The sequence below is a fragment of the Macaca mulatta genome, chromosome 14 (assembly GCF_049350105.2).
Source record: "Macaca mulatta isolate MMU2019108-1 chromosome 14, T2T-MMU8v2.0, whole genome shotgun sequence".
Classification (NCBI taxonomy): domain Eukaryota; kingdom Metazoa; phylum Chordata; class Mammalia; order Primates; family Cercopithecidae; genus Macaca; species Macaca mulatta.
Genome location: NC_133419.1, coordinates 73,829,058 through 73,845,533, shown reverse-complemented (window position 1 = coordinate 73,845,533; position 16,476 = coordinate 73,829,058). Strand labels below are relative to the sequence as shown.

At 41.5% G+C, this 16,476-nt stretch overlaps 1 protein-coding gene across 6 annotated transcripts in view; it reads left to right on the top strand.

Moving 5' to 3' along the window:
• The window catches only part of FAM168A (family with sequence similarity 168 member A), a 198,735-nt gene that overhangs the window by 124,910 nt on the left and 57,349 nt on the right, over positions 1 to 16,476 (top strand). For all 6 annotated transcript variants that reach the window (XM_028832840.2, XM_015115123.3, XM_028832839.2 and 3 more), the window contains one exon: positions 5,798 to 5,885. In XM_028832840.2, coding sequence (XP_028688673.1) covers positions 5,816 to 5,885 — 70 coding nt within the window. In that variant the 5' untranslated portion in view covers positions 5,798 to 5,815. The remainder of the gene's footprint in view (positions 1 to 5,797; positions 5,886 to 16,476) is intronic.

The window sequence follows — 16,476 nt, the reverse complement described above, 5'->3', positions numbered from 1 at the left end:
ATTGCCCATGTAACAGTATTGGGAGGTGGGGCCTTTAAGAGGTACTTTGGTTCTGGGGGCCCCGTCCTCAGAGGTGGGCTTAATGTCTTTTTAAACAGGCTTTTGAGGAGCCAGCTTTCAGGGAGCTACTTGGGAGACTAGGGCAGGAGGATCACTTGAGCCCAGCAGTTTGAAGCTGTAGTGTGCCATAACTGTGCCTGTGAATAGACATTGCAGTCCAGCCTGAACAACATAGTAAGACCCCCATCTCTTTTTTAAAAAATCATTTTTTAAAAAAACTTTCAGGAATAGATTCTCTCTCTTGCCCTTCCATTTTCTGCCATGGGATGATGTAGCAAGAAGTCCCTTGCCAGATGCTGTCCCCCTTGATCTTGGACTTCCCATGCTCCAGAACTGTGAGAAATAAATTTCTGTTCATTGTTAATTACCTAGTCTCAGATATTCTGTTATAGCAGCACAAAACAGACGAAAATAGGTATAAATGAGAAAAGTAAGCCAGGCGCAGTGGCCCATGTTTGTAATCCCAGCACTTTGGGAGGCCGAGGTGGGTGGATCACTTGAGGTCAGGAGTTTGAGACCAGCCTGGCCAACATGGTGAAACCCCGTCTCTACTAAAAATACAAAAATTAGTTGGGCTTGGTGGCAGGTACCAGTAATCCCAGCTACTTGGGAGACTGACACAGGAGAATTGCTTGAACCTGGGAGGCAGAGGTTGCAGTGAGCCGAGATTGCGTCACTGTACTCCAGCCTGGGCAACAGAGAAAGACTCTGTTCCCCACCCCCCCCACAAAAGGGGGGGAGGTTAGAAAGTATGAGAGAACAGAGAATAACAGCACGTGGAGGACCTATTTGAGATAAGTTGGTTAAAAAAGGCATTTCTGATAAGGTGACATTGGAGCAGAGACCTGAATGAAGTAAGGAACTGTGCCATTTGGATACCTGGGGAAAAGGGCATCATAGGTGTGGGGAAAAAGCAAGTGCAAAGACCAAGAGGCACAAGCATGCATGGTGTCTTAGGGAACAACAAGGAAGTCATTGTGATTGAAGTGAAGAAAACAAAAAGATAGTAGTAGAAGTTGCAACCAGAGAGGTAATCACATAAGGCCATATCATACAGTTATAACTGCCCATGGTGCCCAGCAGTGACCCAGCAGGTGCCAGGTACTGTGGTAGATATGAACTGCCTCCATGTTGGGATCTGTTAGGGTCCAAGCAGAGCACTTAGGCTCTTGAGTTGAACAAGGGTTTGAGGCCTACTGTTCCAGAGGCGAACCTAGTACTGGGGTAGGTAACTGGAGAGCCTGGGAGCCTCATCTAGTATAGTGAAAGTAGCTTGGACATTGAAATCAAACAGATTTGGCTTTGAAATGGGCTTTTCCTCACTTCTTAGTTATGAGATCTTGGGCTAGTCATTTCATTTTTTTTTTTTTACTTCAGTTTACTTATCTGTAATATAATAAAAATAACACTTATTTTGCAAGTATTATAAGACTTATAGGGACTTAATAAGTCCTTAGCACAGTACCTGTCACATGGTAGGTGTTCAGTAAATGGTAGCTGCTGGTAGTAGGGGTAGTATTTATTTATTTTCTTTTTTCCTTTTTTTAACCTCCACAGAACCCCCAAAGAGGTAATGTTTATGGTAGTGCTAATGGTTAACCTTCTATAGGGTGTTTATTGTGTATCAAACATTGTTCTAAGCAAAATTCTTAGGCATCTCCAATCTAAGTCCAAATCCAGATTTCTGTTCTTCACCCAAAACCTACTCCTCTCATAGTTCTCACCAGTAAATGGCATTTTTATTATTCCAGTTTCTCAAGCCTTGGCATCATTCTTGATGTCTTTCTTCCTCTCATACCTTATATTAAATCCGTTAGCAATTCCTATCATCTTGATCTTCAAAATATATAAAAAACACGACTAGTTTCTACCACCACCACCACCACTGCTACTGCCACCATCATCTTTCATCTAAACTGTTTCTAAAACCTCCTGACTGCCCTGCTTCTCTTCTTGCTTTCCTGCTGTCTGATCTCAGTACAACAATCTACCTCTTCTTAAAATGAAGACGAATAATTTCACTCTGCTTTGTAAAACAGTCCTGTGGCTTCCCATCTTATTTAGAAAAAAACAAAGTTTGTATAGTGGCCTACAAGGCCCTGCATGATTTGGCCTTCATTACCTATCTGATCTTACTTCGTATTCTTCCCCTTCATTTACTCCACTTCAGTTGAACTGGCCTCTAAGCTATTTCTCAAAAATGCTTCTACTTTGGGGGCATTTGCATTTGCTGTTTCCTCTACTTAGACAGTTTCTTCCCAGAGATCTCCATGGCTTGCTCCTTCAACTTATTCAGGTCTTTGCTCAGATGTCACTCAATGACACTTTCTCTAATTATCTTATTTAAAATTGCAACAGCCTGCCCTTAGCACTCCCTAAACAGCTTGAGTGGATTTCTTTACAGGAGCGGTCCCCAACCTTTTTGGCACGGGACAGTTGTTCCATGGACCAGGGGTATGTGTAGGGTTGGGGCAGAGAGGGGGGGCGTTAGATTTTCACAAGGAGCACACAATCTAGATTCCCTCATATATGCAGTTCACAGTAGGATTCACGCTCCTATGAAAATTTAATGCCACCGCCGATCCGACAGGAGGTGAGCTCAGGTGGTAATGCTTGCTTGCCTGCTGCTCACCTCCTGCTGTACTGCCTGGTTCCTAACAGGCCATGGACTGATGCTGGTCCATGGCCCCAGGGTTGGGAACCCCTGCTTTACAGTTTTTATTGCCATCTGAAAAAAAATCTTTCACTTGAAAAAAAATCTCTCTTTCTTCCTCCCAACCAGCATGTAAGCAGAAATTTTTGTTGTTCTTGTTCTCTGCTGTATCTCAACTCCCCTAGACAGCCTATATGAGAGAAGTGGCATTTGGGGAAAGAAAGTCTAAGGCATGGTCCTCAAACTGGGCATCAGAATCTCCTTGGGAACATAAATACACAGATTTCTGAGCAACATCCCAGATAGAGCATAAAGGATCTTGTATACTCTGTGAAAGAGTTTGGATTTTATTCGTAAGGCTTTTGAAGAAGGCGGGGTGGTATTAACTACAAATGTATAAGATAACTTTTTGGGGTAATGAAAATATTTTATATCTTGATTGTGGTGATGTTTGTACAACTGAATACATTTTTCAGGGGCTAATAGAACTATATACCTAAAAGAGGTAAAATTTTACTATACGTAAATTATACTTTAATAAACCTATCATTTAAAAAATTTTTTTTACAAAGTATGTTTTTTGTTTTTTCCCCCATTTTGCGGTTAGAGGAAACAGAGACTCAGAAGTTAAGGGACTACCCTGTGATTGCATCGTGGTATGTGGCAGTTCCAGGATTTGAACCTAAATCTGCCTGATTGTAGAGTTTATGATCTTCCTACTCATTTTTAGCCTGTCCCTGAAACTATTAACAGTACAGATTTTGTTATAAAAGACCAACCTTCCTTTAGAAGCTAGGAATCCTGTCTGCCCTTGAGCAGCTCCCTAGAAGTGGTTGTCATATTCTAAATTTTGAAACCCTGGCAGATCTCATTTCTGTCAGTCATTAGTTGAGACTGGAATTGATGCTGTTATGGAGTGCTACCCCAGGCATGATCTCCTCCTGTGGCAGTGGCCCTCATTTTGGAGCAGCAGGAGACCAGTTTCAAAGCTGATGAGTTTCTTTGATTATGAAAAGCAATTTTGTACTTTGTCCAATCAGCAACACAGAGTTTCTTCTCAGTAGGAGAGTGCTCAGATGTTTACAGGCAAGTTGTACTGCTTAGCACTTGTCTTAGTCCTTTTCGTGCTGCTATAGCAGAATACCACAGACTGGGTAATTTATAACGAATGGAAATGTATTGGCTCATAGTTTTGGAGGCTGGGAAGTCCAATACCAGGGTACAAGCATCTGTCAAGGGCCTTCTTGCTGTGTTATCCCATGGTAGAAGAAAGAAGGGCAAAAAGAGGGTGACAGAGAGCAAGAGGGGGCCAAACACATCCTTTTATAAGGAACCCATGCCCACCGTGATAAACCCACTCCTGCAATAATGGCATTAACCCATTCATCAGGGCAGATCCCTCATGGCCTAATCATCTTTTAACAGTCCCACCTCTTAATTACTGTTAAAATGGTTATTAAGCTTCCAGCACGTGCTTTCTGGGGGGAAACATTCACACCACTGCAGCACTTTATCAGTCTTCCTCACCTTGATGTACCAGGCAAAGAACTGGTTGGGGAGAAGAGAGACCCAAAGCCAAAAGAGTACAAGTAGTCTCTGTGTTGCTGTTGTCACATGGGCAACATTGTCACATCATCATTGTTTACATTTGCATGTCACTTGACAGTTTGCAACTTATTTTAACATCTATGATCTCTTTTCATTTTTAATGTCTTAGTATTCTGTGAGGAGAGTGCTTTTATTTAGAGAGAGTGCATGTTACTTGGGTATATTTTTAGATAACTCTGGCTGTGAGAATATTTTTTTCCTTTAACTGAAATGTATATAACTCCTTTAACTTTCATCCTCAAGTTGTTCTAGTTTCAGTTTGTTGGCTGATGGTAATTTTATCTAGCTCGTTGCCCTGGGGTAGTTTGCTAGGGCTACACATCAGGTACATTTTAGGACATTCTGTTCTCTGAAATTGGCCAGTGGCATTTTCCCTTTTGCTTATCTGTTGGTCCCAGCTTCTTCTCCTTGTTAGCCCCCCTTTTCTCCACATCTCATTTTGGAACCCTAGACAGACTAATCGCAGAGCAGTGTCATCACACCAGCTGTTCACTGCCTGCCTTCAACGTTTGACTTGTTTCCGATTTTGAAGTGATACAAGAGAAGTTAATGACCTAAAAAATTGCCCATCTATCTTGTGAACCTAGTTAGGAAGGAACTGTTTGATTTTTATGATGAGTAAATAATATATTTGGAGACACATTTACAAATGTGTCAGGCTATATAGTAAGGAAAGGCTCCCTAAACAAGGTGGGACAAATTGGCTGGCTAATAGAGCTTAATGACAGATTTTCCGTTAATCAGAATGGAGAATGTGCTTCATTAAGATAATTAACAGAGCACTTGTGCAGGTGATACTTATTGCACACAAATTTCTAAGTTTATTTCTTTCCCTTGAATAAATTTGGAGAGAAATCCTAGCTGTATTTCCTTGTCTGCATTAAAATTATCAGTGGCAACAAATTCCCTTTTTTGTTTTTAAAGCTGCTGGTAACTGGTATCTTGTCCTCTGCAGGTGTAAGGGGCAGATGAGACGCTGCTTTTCCTTCCAGCAGTCTGTTTGCTCATCATCAGGCACCAGGCTCCACTAGTGAACCATGGAAAGCATATCCTTTTCCAACTCTTAAACTAACAACACTGGAATTAGAAAGGACCTCAGAAATCTTAAACTAATTCATTTTGTATCAGGACATTGAAGTCCAGACAGGGGAAGTGACATGGCCAGTGCCACATAGTACTCTAGTGCCAGAGCTGTCTGTGGGATAGTGGGACTAACACTGAACTGAGAGCCAAAATGCCTGGGTTGACATTAGGCAAGTTATATTACTTCCTTGCTCCTTACTATTTTCATCTGTAAAATGGGGAAAGTATTTAGCATAGGGCCAAGCACAAGCAAATTAGCTTTTTTTTTAGTCTTCTTTCCACTATACCCTGATGCTTTCCTTTCAGGGAAAACTGAAGATTATAGAGGAGAAGCTGATGTCAGGAAGAATGAACAATCAATAACCAGTGCTGTTTTGTTTGTTTTCTCTGTAGGATCCTCAGTCTTCCACAATGAACCCTGTTTACAGCCCCGTGCAGCCTGGGGCTCCTTATGGCAACCCTAAGAACATGGCCTACACGGGTGAGTAGTGTGAGAATGGCTCTCATTTGGAGAAATAGTAGTTAAGGATATTACCAAATAACTTGCTCATCCTCCTAACATACACCTCCAAAAGTCTTGGTAAAGTTTGGGAACATGCAGAAGATATGTCTGAGGTCCAGTAGAAAGATCTCAGAGAACCTGTTGTGTGGTTGTTTCCAAACTTTGTTCTACAAAAATACCAGGAGAGTGTTTTAGAGAGTCCATAAACATTTGATTTGATTATTTTAAAATATTGAGAACTATTTTTATAAAACATGAATATGTGTTAGATGATCAGTGTGTTAAGCTTCTAAGAATGCCTGTTAATTTTTTTTAAATGCTACCATTTACATCTGCTTATGTTTTTAAATCAGGGTTTTCTCAGTGCTATGCAATCAAATTAACATTCAGAAATATATTGGAGTTTGAGCCTGATATAACTGTAACTGTTATCCCTAAGTTTCTGTTTCACATGTTTGTGTTTATCACAATAGTTTCGTTGTCCTTATTACTTAACCTTAACAGTAAATATTTTCTGTTTGAATTTCTATTTGTATATTTATTCTAACAAAATTAATTTCCAGTAACCAGGACTCATGGGGCAGTACTCTACACCCTACTAGCTCATGGAGCTTGTTGCTTTTCCACTTTCCAGTTCAGAGTGTTCCAGCAACTTAAATTCCTTTGCCAGAGGGAACTGAACTGCTTTGGCAGACAGAGCCCAGGGGAACCCTGTGGAGCTTTGGTTTCCTATTTGCTCTGATCCTGGCTGCCTTCATTCTTACTAAGTTGCTAAACTAGAGAAGGAAGAGAACAGTTGCATTTATCTATTGATTTACATCAAGATTAAGCAATGCAAATCTGGAAGGGGAATTGATTTTGTCAAATTTTCCAAATTTCCAAAATTGGAAAGGGAACAGACTTTATCTCTGCTTGGCACATAGTAGGACTTTGTAATGTGTTTTGACTGACTGGACAACAACCAGGTTCAAATCCCCGCTCTGTCAGAAGAATAGCTGGGTGACTTTGGACAACTTGCCCTAACCTCCCCAGACTTAATTTCTTTGATAAACTGGGATAATATCTATTTCATACTAGATAATTCTGGGAATGGGACAAAATATTATCCATTTCATAGGACAGTTGTGAGAATCAAACAAGGTTATTTGTACTCCTGTAGAGGGAAGGAGGATATTTTTTTGTTTCTACTAATCACCAAGGAATATTATGAGCCTGGAACTGTTTTAAGTTAATTCCCTGCTGTAGATTCTAGGACCACACAGATAGTATAAACTCCACATAAGTAGTATAAATTCAGACTTCATACAGGCCAAGGTTTCAAATTTGTAGGGAGACTTTTTATTTTTTAACCCAACCTTGACTGTTGTATCTCTGTACTTTTGGGTTTTTTTTTTTCTTTTTTTAACTGACAGTATGACTCCTCCAAGGTCCCAGCTTTGTGCAGGGGAATTTGAGTTGCAGCTCTTGGATGCTCCAGGGCCCACAGCCTATCTCCTACCCCTGGTGGCTATAAAAAGCAAGCCCTTTGAGTGCCTAGACTAAAAAAATCTCCCCAAAGCAGCCTGATAACAGCTCACTACATAGACTTCCTGATTTTTAGTTTCCTCTTTATTTTTTGAGTAGTAGGGATTCCTTTTTCTTTCTTAAAATCTCAACTCTGCCTCATAGGATGTTTGTTATACTTCATCCAGCTTTTCTAGGTATTATGCAGTAGGCAGATTTTCAGGTTATTTTTCTTCTGTGTTACTGGAAATGGAAGATCTAAGTGAAGATAATTTATAAACAAATGCCAAATATAGTACGTTAGAGTAAACATTTATATGGTTATGTTAAAAGTCTTATCATTTGGTAAGAACATACTAGGTACTATATATTATAATCTTATTAATCATAAATGCTGTAGCTTTTATATATAAAAAACTATGGTAGTTTAATTCAGGTCATGTGACTTGACTAATGTATATAGCTTCTAAGGGGTGAGAAAATACTTGAACTCAATTCTTTGTGGTTTCAAAGTATATGTGCTTTCTGTTACAGTAAGCTAATCTGTCTTAAAATATGTGCTACTTTCTCTCTTCCCCATGATAAATTAAAGAAGAGAATTGTCTTTTTCGTTTCTAGGACTAGGAAAGCTTCCCTTTGAGGAGCTAGAAGCCTGTTCCTGCCCAGCAGTTTGGGGTAGGCTCAGGAGGGCAAAAGTACAGGAGGTCAAGTCCACTGTAGTGTCATCTGCTTCCGAGGAAATGGGATGGTGGCCGCAGGGAACAGAGGAGTCAGAAACACTCCTGGTTTGAAATTATCTTGAAGTCTGAAGATGGGAAATAAAATATAGCTTTGTGGTACAATGTATTCCAGTAAGCAGCTGTCTTCTAGCCAGTTGACAGTGTTCTTTCTCTCTCTCTCTCTCTCCCTTTGAAAGCCCCTTTACTGAGTTCTTACTGTGTGCCAAAACCTGAGCTCAGTATTTTTTTTTTTTTTTGAGATGGAGTCTCGCTCTGTTGCCTAGGCTGGAGTGCAGTGGTGTGATTTCCGCTCACTGCAAGCTCCGCCACCTCCCGGGTTCACGCCATTCTCCTGCCTCAGCCTCCTGAGAAGCTGGGACTACAGGTGCCCGCCACCACGCCCGGCTAATTTTTTTGTATTTTTAGTAGAGACAGGGTTTCACCATGTTTGCCAGGATGATCTCGATCTCCTGACCTCATGATCCGCCCGCCTTGGCCTCCCAAAGTGCTGGGATTACAGGCGTGAGCCACCATGCCCGGCCTGAGCTCAGTATTTTACAAAAAATACCTATTTTTACACTTGCAGCAATCTTATAACATGGTTTTAACTAGCTCCTTATATATTTTGGCAGAGTGAATTTAGAGAACGTAATATGCCATATACTTTCAAATGTCTAAGCATAGACTATATATTATGAACTGAATGTTTGTGTCCCTCCAAAATCTGTATGTTGAAACCCTTAATCCCTAGTGGGATGGTAATTGGAGATTGAACCGTTGTAGGTTTAGATGAGGTCATGAGGTTGAGCCTTCATGATGGGATTAGTTCCCTTAGAAGAAGAGACACCAGAGCTCTTTCTGCTATGTAACAACACAGCAAGAAGGTAACCATCTGCAAGCCAGGAAGGGAGTCATTACTGGAACCTGACCATGCTGGCACCCTAATCTTAGACTTCCACCCTCCAGAACTATGAGAAATAAATGTCTGTTGCTTAAGCCACCCAGTCTGGTATTTTGTTATGACAACTCAAGCTGATTCGGACAGATAATGAGTACAGTGAACACTTGAATACCCTTTACCTAGATTCACCATAACAGTGGGCTGTTTATAGACCAGGGCATTTCTTTTTCCAAAAGCTTCATAAAGGTTTTTCTGCTAGAATTTTGGAGGGTAGTCAAGACCTCAATCTTCTTCTTGTCTTTTGTTTTCTGAAATGTTCTGATGGTGTCAGTGTCCAAGCATCACCCAGGGGTCTCGTATGTGTTCTGGAGTGTGTCAGATCTCAGCTGAAATCTGGTCTTTCTCACTAATTAGCTTTGGAACTTTGGTTGAGTGATCTTTCTGAATCTCAGTTTTCTCGACTGTAAAATGGAATAATGACCTATACAGATGGTTGGTTTGTAATCGGTGAAAATGTTTATAAAGCTTCTGGTGTCATGCCTGGCTCATAGTGGACACTCAGTTAATGGTTGTTGTAATGCATAGCAATGAGTATACACCTACAGGGAAAAGAGCGTGGGTCATAGAGTTAGTGACTTAGATTACAGACCTTATTCTGCCACTTAAGAGCTCTGTGACATCAGATAAGTTTTCAAACTTTCTGGGCCTCAATCTATCATTTGCTTTAAAAAAAAAAAAAAAGATAAAACAGGGTTGGGAATGCCTTCCTCACAAGACAGCTGAGACTAATAAATGTAACAGGGCTAGCCACTGACTTGTGATGAAGTTTCCAAAACACAATTAGAAAATAATTCTAAAATGGGAGAACAGATGAAGCCCCTAAATGAATCCATCATTTTATAAAAAGATGGAGTATAAGAAGTGTTTTGAAGAAAGTGTTGGGGTTGAGTCTGGAACCTGTGTCTCCCCATCTGGGTCTGTATATTCATTGTCTCTCTACCACAGAATAACAAGTGTCCTCCCTTCTCTTCATTTCGTTGTGGCCACTTCACATTCCTCTGCTAGCCCACTCCAATTAAAGAGTTCTTTCTGACTCCTCCTGTGTTGACCCTTAATGAATATCCTGGTTTCAGCCAGTAGAAAACACAAGTCCAAATGCTACAAATACACTAACAAAAGATATAGCTCTCAAGGTTAGAAGGCTAGGAAATTAATCTGTTCAAAGACTACCATCTTTTTTTTTTTTTTCTTTTTAAACCAGTGTTGGTTCCCCCCGCCTCCCACCCCCCAGATTGCTGCTTTTGCTTAAAACTTTGTAAGGATCACCTGTTGGAGGTTTTGATTAACTGACATTCGTACTTTGTTTGTTCTTTGCAAAGAACTTTTGTGGGGGTTTTCCCTTCGTATATATATATTTTTTATAACAACTCTGGAAGATAGTCTTTATTTTCCAGATGAAATTAAGCTTCTCTAAGGTCACACTGTATAGCAGAGCCCAAACTAACCCCAGTTACAAAGTAAGTGCTTTTACTGCTCTAGCATACATGGCTATGACAGTACAGTGATTAGGATCTCAGATGAGCCTGGAAAATGGATTCTAATTCCTGAAACTGCTCTCGCAACTCCCCCTTTGATGTTCAAACTGATCTCCTCTGCTCAGGAGAGAACTCCAAGATTACTTGATTACTTTTTCACCTATGGTTGAAGAAGAGCATCTAAAGAGATTTATTAACTGTTCTCATGAATATAATCTTGTGATTAAATCCAGTGGACCCTTTTTAGCCTTTATCCTAATTTGACTCTTCTATATCATTTGACACCTGACCCCTGTCTTGAAGCAAGCTTTCATTGCCTCCATAATTTTCATTGACCGTAATTGTTTGTTTATTTTTGTTTGTTTTCCCTTTCTTCTTCTCCAGCTGTTCTTGAATTCGTCGCCTTTCAGAATTTTCTTCCCCTGCTCACCCATTAGAAGTTGATGTTGCACAAGGGCTCTGTTTCTCCCTTAGCCTCAACTGCTATCTATAGGCTGATGATTCATAAACTCCAGCACTGTGGCAAACCGTTCTTCTGAACTTCAGACTAGTTTATCCAGCTGTCTTCTGAAAATCTCCTCCATGAATGTCTCATGTTTTGCTCAGACTTATTACATCTAAAACTGGGCTCATTATCTTATCATTCCCCTGTAACCCATTTTTTATCATTTGTGATTAATACCAATATCTGCCTATTCCTAAAATCAGAAAACATCATCCTTGATACTCTTGCCTCTTTTGCCTTCTAAAGCCAGTTATTAAGTCCTGCCTTTTTAAAAAAGATTGTAGTAAAATGCATGTACTATCTTGGCTGGGCATGGTGGCTCACACCTATAATCTCAGCACTTTGGGGGCTGATATGGGTGGATCACTTGGCCAAGAGTTCCAGACTAGCCTGGCCAACAGAGCGAAACCCCGTCTCTACTAAAAATACAAAAAATAACCAGGCTTGGTGGCGCATGCCTGTAATCCCAGCTACTCCGGAGGCTGAGGCATGAGAATCGCTGGAACCTGGGAGGTGGAGGTTGCAGAGAGCCAAGATCGTGCCACCGCACTCCAGCCTGGGCAACACAGTGAGACTGTGTCTCAAAAAATAAAGAAAATTTTTTTTTTTAAATTTTCCATTTTAACCTTTTCTTGCTTTCCTCACCTCTCCTCTCCTCTCCTCTCCTCTCCTCTCCTCTCCTCTCCTCTCCTCTCCTCAGCCCAGAGATTGCAGTGGTGCAATCTCGGCTCACTGCAACCTCTGCCTCCCAGGTTCAAGTAATTCTCCTGCCTCGGTAGCCAGCACGCACCACTGTGCCTGGCTAATTTTTGTGTTTTTAGTAGAGACGGGGTTTCACCATGTTGGCCAGGCTGGTCTCGAACTCCTGACCTCAGGTGAACCACCTGTCTCGTCCTCCCAAAGTGCTGGGATTACAGGCATGAGCCACTGTGCCCAGCCATCTTAACCATTTTTATGTGTGCTATTTAGTGGCATTAAGTACATTCATATTGTTTTGCAACTGTCATCACTGTGGATTCACAGAACTCCTTTTGTCTTGCAAAACTGACACTCAATACCCATTAAACAATAACTCTTCATTTCAACCTCCCCCCAGCTCCTGGCAATCACCAACCCACTTATTATCTTTATGAATTTGACTAGTCTAGATGCTCATATAACTGAAATCATATAATATCTGTCCTTGTGTGACTGGCTTATTTCACTCAGCCTAATGACCTCAGGTTTCATCCATGTATCAGGATTTCCTTCCTTTTTAGGCTGAATGATAATATTCCATTGTGTGTGTATACTGTGTGCGGTGGTATGTGGACACTTGGGTTGCTTCTGCCTTTGGTGTATTGTAAATAATGCTGCTATGAACATGGAGGTACAAATATCTCTTGAAGACCTTACTTTCAATTCTTTTGAGTATGTATCCAGAAGTGGAATTGCTGGATCATACAGTAATTCTATTTTTAATTTTTTGAGGAACTGCCATACTGTTTTCCTAGTGGCTGCACCATTTTACATTCTCCCTTGTGGTTTATAAAAGTTTCAGTTTCTGCACAGCTTTGCCAATGCTTATTTTTGTCTCTGTCTCTCCTTAAATAATAGCTATCATAATGGATATGAAATGTTCTTTTTATTTTTAAAAAACCTCCTTTACCTTTCTTAGATTAGACTTTTCTTCCCTATCCTTCCACTGTTATCATTCAGGCCATCATTACTCTTTCTGGGATTATTTAAGTTGCCTCTTAACTGGACTTCCTAACTCCTTTCATATACCCCTGTCCCAGTCTATTCTTTACATAATGTAGCCATAATCATTTTTCTCTCTTGAAAATTTGACATCACTCCAGCTTAAAAAACCCTTCAATGACTCTTTACTGTCCTTTGGATAAAGTCCAAACTCCTTAGCTTGCAGTAGAAAGTTTTTATGACCTTACCATTCAGATATCTCCAGCCCATCTCCTGCTCATCCTATTTATCTATATTCTCAGTCCAGCTGGTGGCTGGTATTATGTTTTTATCTAGAATTATAAGATTATTAGAGACTATCGAATCCAACCCTATTCTTAGATGAGAAACTTGAGATCTAATAAGTGCCTAAGGAAAGCACTGAAGATACACAGTGGGCCGTGGGCTGTGGCTCATACCTATAATCCTAGCACTTTAAGAGGATTAAAGTGAGGCAGGAGGATCTCCTGAGGCCAGGAGTTTGAGACCAGCCTGAGCAACATGACAAGACCTCATCTCTACAAAAAATGTAAAAATTAGCTGCATGTGGTGGCACCTGCCTGTAGTTCCAGCTACTCAGGAGGCTGAGTTGGGAGGGTCACTTGAGCCCAGGAAGTCAAGGCTGCAGTGAGCCATGCTTATACCATTGCACCCCAGCCTGGGTGACATGAGTGGAGACCTTGTCTTAAAAAAAAGAGATTGACAATGAATTCAGTATCTCATTTACTCCTGTATCTCTAATATCCAGCTAGGCCCCTGCGTGCCGTGAATATTGACTAGTTTTTCAACAAATGGATGGACAGATAGATGTCAAAGCTGGAAGTAGAACCCAGACCTCTGGCAGCCGATCTAGCTCTCTTTCTACTCACCTTGTAGCTGCTTTTTAATTTCTAAGACACGTAGTTAGATTTCTTTAAACAAGGTAACTCTACTATCTTAGGTCATTTCCCACCTCTCTGAGTTTCTTCTATAAAGTAGGGATAATAGTGTCTGCTTACTTCAAAAGTGCTTTGATGGGCTGGGCACAGTGGCTTGCACCTGTAATCCCATCACTTTGGAAAGCCGAGGTGGGCGGATTACCTGAGGTCAGGAGTTCGAGACCTGAGGTCAGCCCGGCCAACATGGTGAAACCCCATCTCTACTAAAAATACAAAAATTAGCCAGGCATGGTGGCACCTTCCTGTAGTCCTAGCTACTGAGGAGGCTGAGGCAGAAGAATCGCTTGAACTCAGGAAGCAGAGGTTGCAGTGAGCCGAGGTCGTGCCACTGAACTCCAGCCTGGGTGACAGAGTGAGACTTTGTCTCAAAAAAAAAAAAAAAAAAAAGGATTAGTAGCCTTTGTTTATTATTCATGATCATTATATCCCTAGCACCTAGCACAGGGACTGGTTCAGAGTTGACTCTCAGTAAATTTTGAAGGAAGAAAATGGGGAGAAGAAAGAAATAAAGGGAAGGAGATGAGACTCTAATGAGTGAAGGAGTTCACAGCAGAGAAGTATGAGATGGGTTTGAGAAAAAGACTCCTGTGATTTGCCTGTCCTTGGTAATGAGTAGTACTCTGATATGGCAAGGAGAGTCTGGGACAGGTAGCCAGTATGGGAGAGATTTTTTCTGCTTTGTAGGTGAATAAAAATTCATCTGGAGGCCAGGTGCAGTGGCTCATGCCTGTAATCCCAGCACTTTGGGAGTCCGAGGTGGGCGGATCACGAGGTCAGGAGATTGAGACCATCTTGGCTAACACAGTGAAACCCGTCTCTACTAACAATACAAAAATTAGCCAGGCGTGGTGGTGGGCGCCTGTAGTCCTAGCTACTTGGGAGGCTGAGGCAGCACAATGGCATGAACCCGGGAGGCGGAGCTTGCAGTGAGCCAAGGTGGCGCCACTGCACTCCAGCCTGGGCGACAGAGACTCCATCTCAAAAAAAAAAAAAAATCATTTGGATTATCTGTTGTGACTGGTCAACCCCTCTGGATGGACTAGATGGAACAGGGAGACTTTTCTGTTTTTTGAGTCATATGGAGACAGCAGAGACCCTCAGAGAAAGCAAGAGACCCTCTTTCATTGCCTACTTGGTTTATAGGAATTATTCTTTTTTAGAACAATGATAGTTGAAATTTGACAATTCCTTTGAGCTATTTAGCAAGAAAGAGCTGTCTTCAAACCTCTTATATTACCTATGTAGTCGGCCTTAGGCTAGCTCATTTTGAGTGGCAGTTTCTTTGCTCAAGAGATTTGACTTTTGAAAACAAAATGTGACCAGCCTGTGCAACATAGTGAGACCTCATTTCTTTTTTTTTTTTTTTGAGGCAGAGTCTCGCTCTGTCACCCAGGCGGGAGTGCAGTGGCGCTATCTCAGCTCACTGCAAGCTCCGCCTCCCGAGTTCACGCCATTCTCCTGCCTCAGCCTCCCGAGTAGCTGGGACCACAGGCACATGCCACCACGCTGGGCTAATTTTTTTTTTTTTGTATTTTCACTAGAGACGGGGTTTCACTGTGTTAGCCAGGATGGGTAAGACTTCATTTCTACAAAAAAAATTTAAAAATTGGCTGGACTTGGTGGCACATGCCTGTTGTCCCAGCTTCTCAGGAGGCTGAGGCAGGAGGGTTGCTTGAGCCCAGGAGGTCGAGGCTGCAGTGAGCCATGATTATGCCACTGCACTCCAGCCTGGGTGACAGAGCAAGACCCCATCTCTAAAAACAAAACAAAGCAAAAACAAAGTTTGACTTTCCTATGATAAATTTTCTCTGAAGCATGTGAGAACAAAGGCTTACAAAACGCCATATAATAATACATAAGAAGCACTTTACAACTTAAAATTACCATTTGTGATCTCATTTAATCCTTACAACAGCACTGTGAGGTAGAAATTTCTATTAGAGGCTGGGTGCAGTGGCTTACGCCTGAATCCCATCACTTTGGAAGGCCGAAGCGGGTGGATCATGAGGTCCGGAGTTCAAGACCAGCCTGGCCAACATAGTGAAATCCCATCTCTATTAAAAAAATACAAAAAACTAGCCGGGCGTGGTGGCGAGCGCCTGTAATCCTAGCTACTCGGGAGGCTGAGGCAGGAGAATCACTTGAATCCAGGAGGCGGGGATGCAGTGAGCTGAGATCGCACTGTTGCAACTCCAGCCTGGGCGACAGTGCAACGAGATTCCATCTCAAAAAAAAAAAAAAGAAAGAAAGAAATTTATATTAGAACATTTATTTTACAGATGAGGAAAGACTCAGTAATCCAAGCTCTTTCCACTCCACCAAAGTGTCAGGCAAGTCCTCTCTGGGTTTTGCAGTCCATATAAGCAGTGATTTTGTATCTGTCTCATATACCGTGTGTGATGCTAAAAGCAGATGGATTAAACCTTGTCAGGGCGAGAATCATGCACATTACATGTTTGCTTGTGACTGATTTACATGCGAAGCACCCACTCTACCACTGAGCCACACCCCCTTGCTTGTGACTGATTTACTTTCCTGGGTTACAAAATGATTTCCCACCTCTGTAAAGAAGAATAACTTTTTCTCCCAAACAAAGAAGTATTGCTGTTGTTGGGTTACTGTTTTTCTGCTCCTAAATTCTCCTTGGCTTCCTGTTCTCTACAAAAAGTTGTTTATTTGTATGTTTTTCTAGACTTTGAGCTCCTTGAGGGCAGCAATTATGCACTTCTTGTGCCCAGAACAGAGTAGGC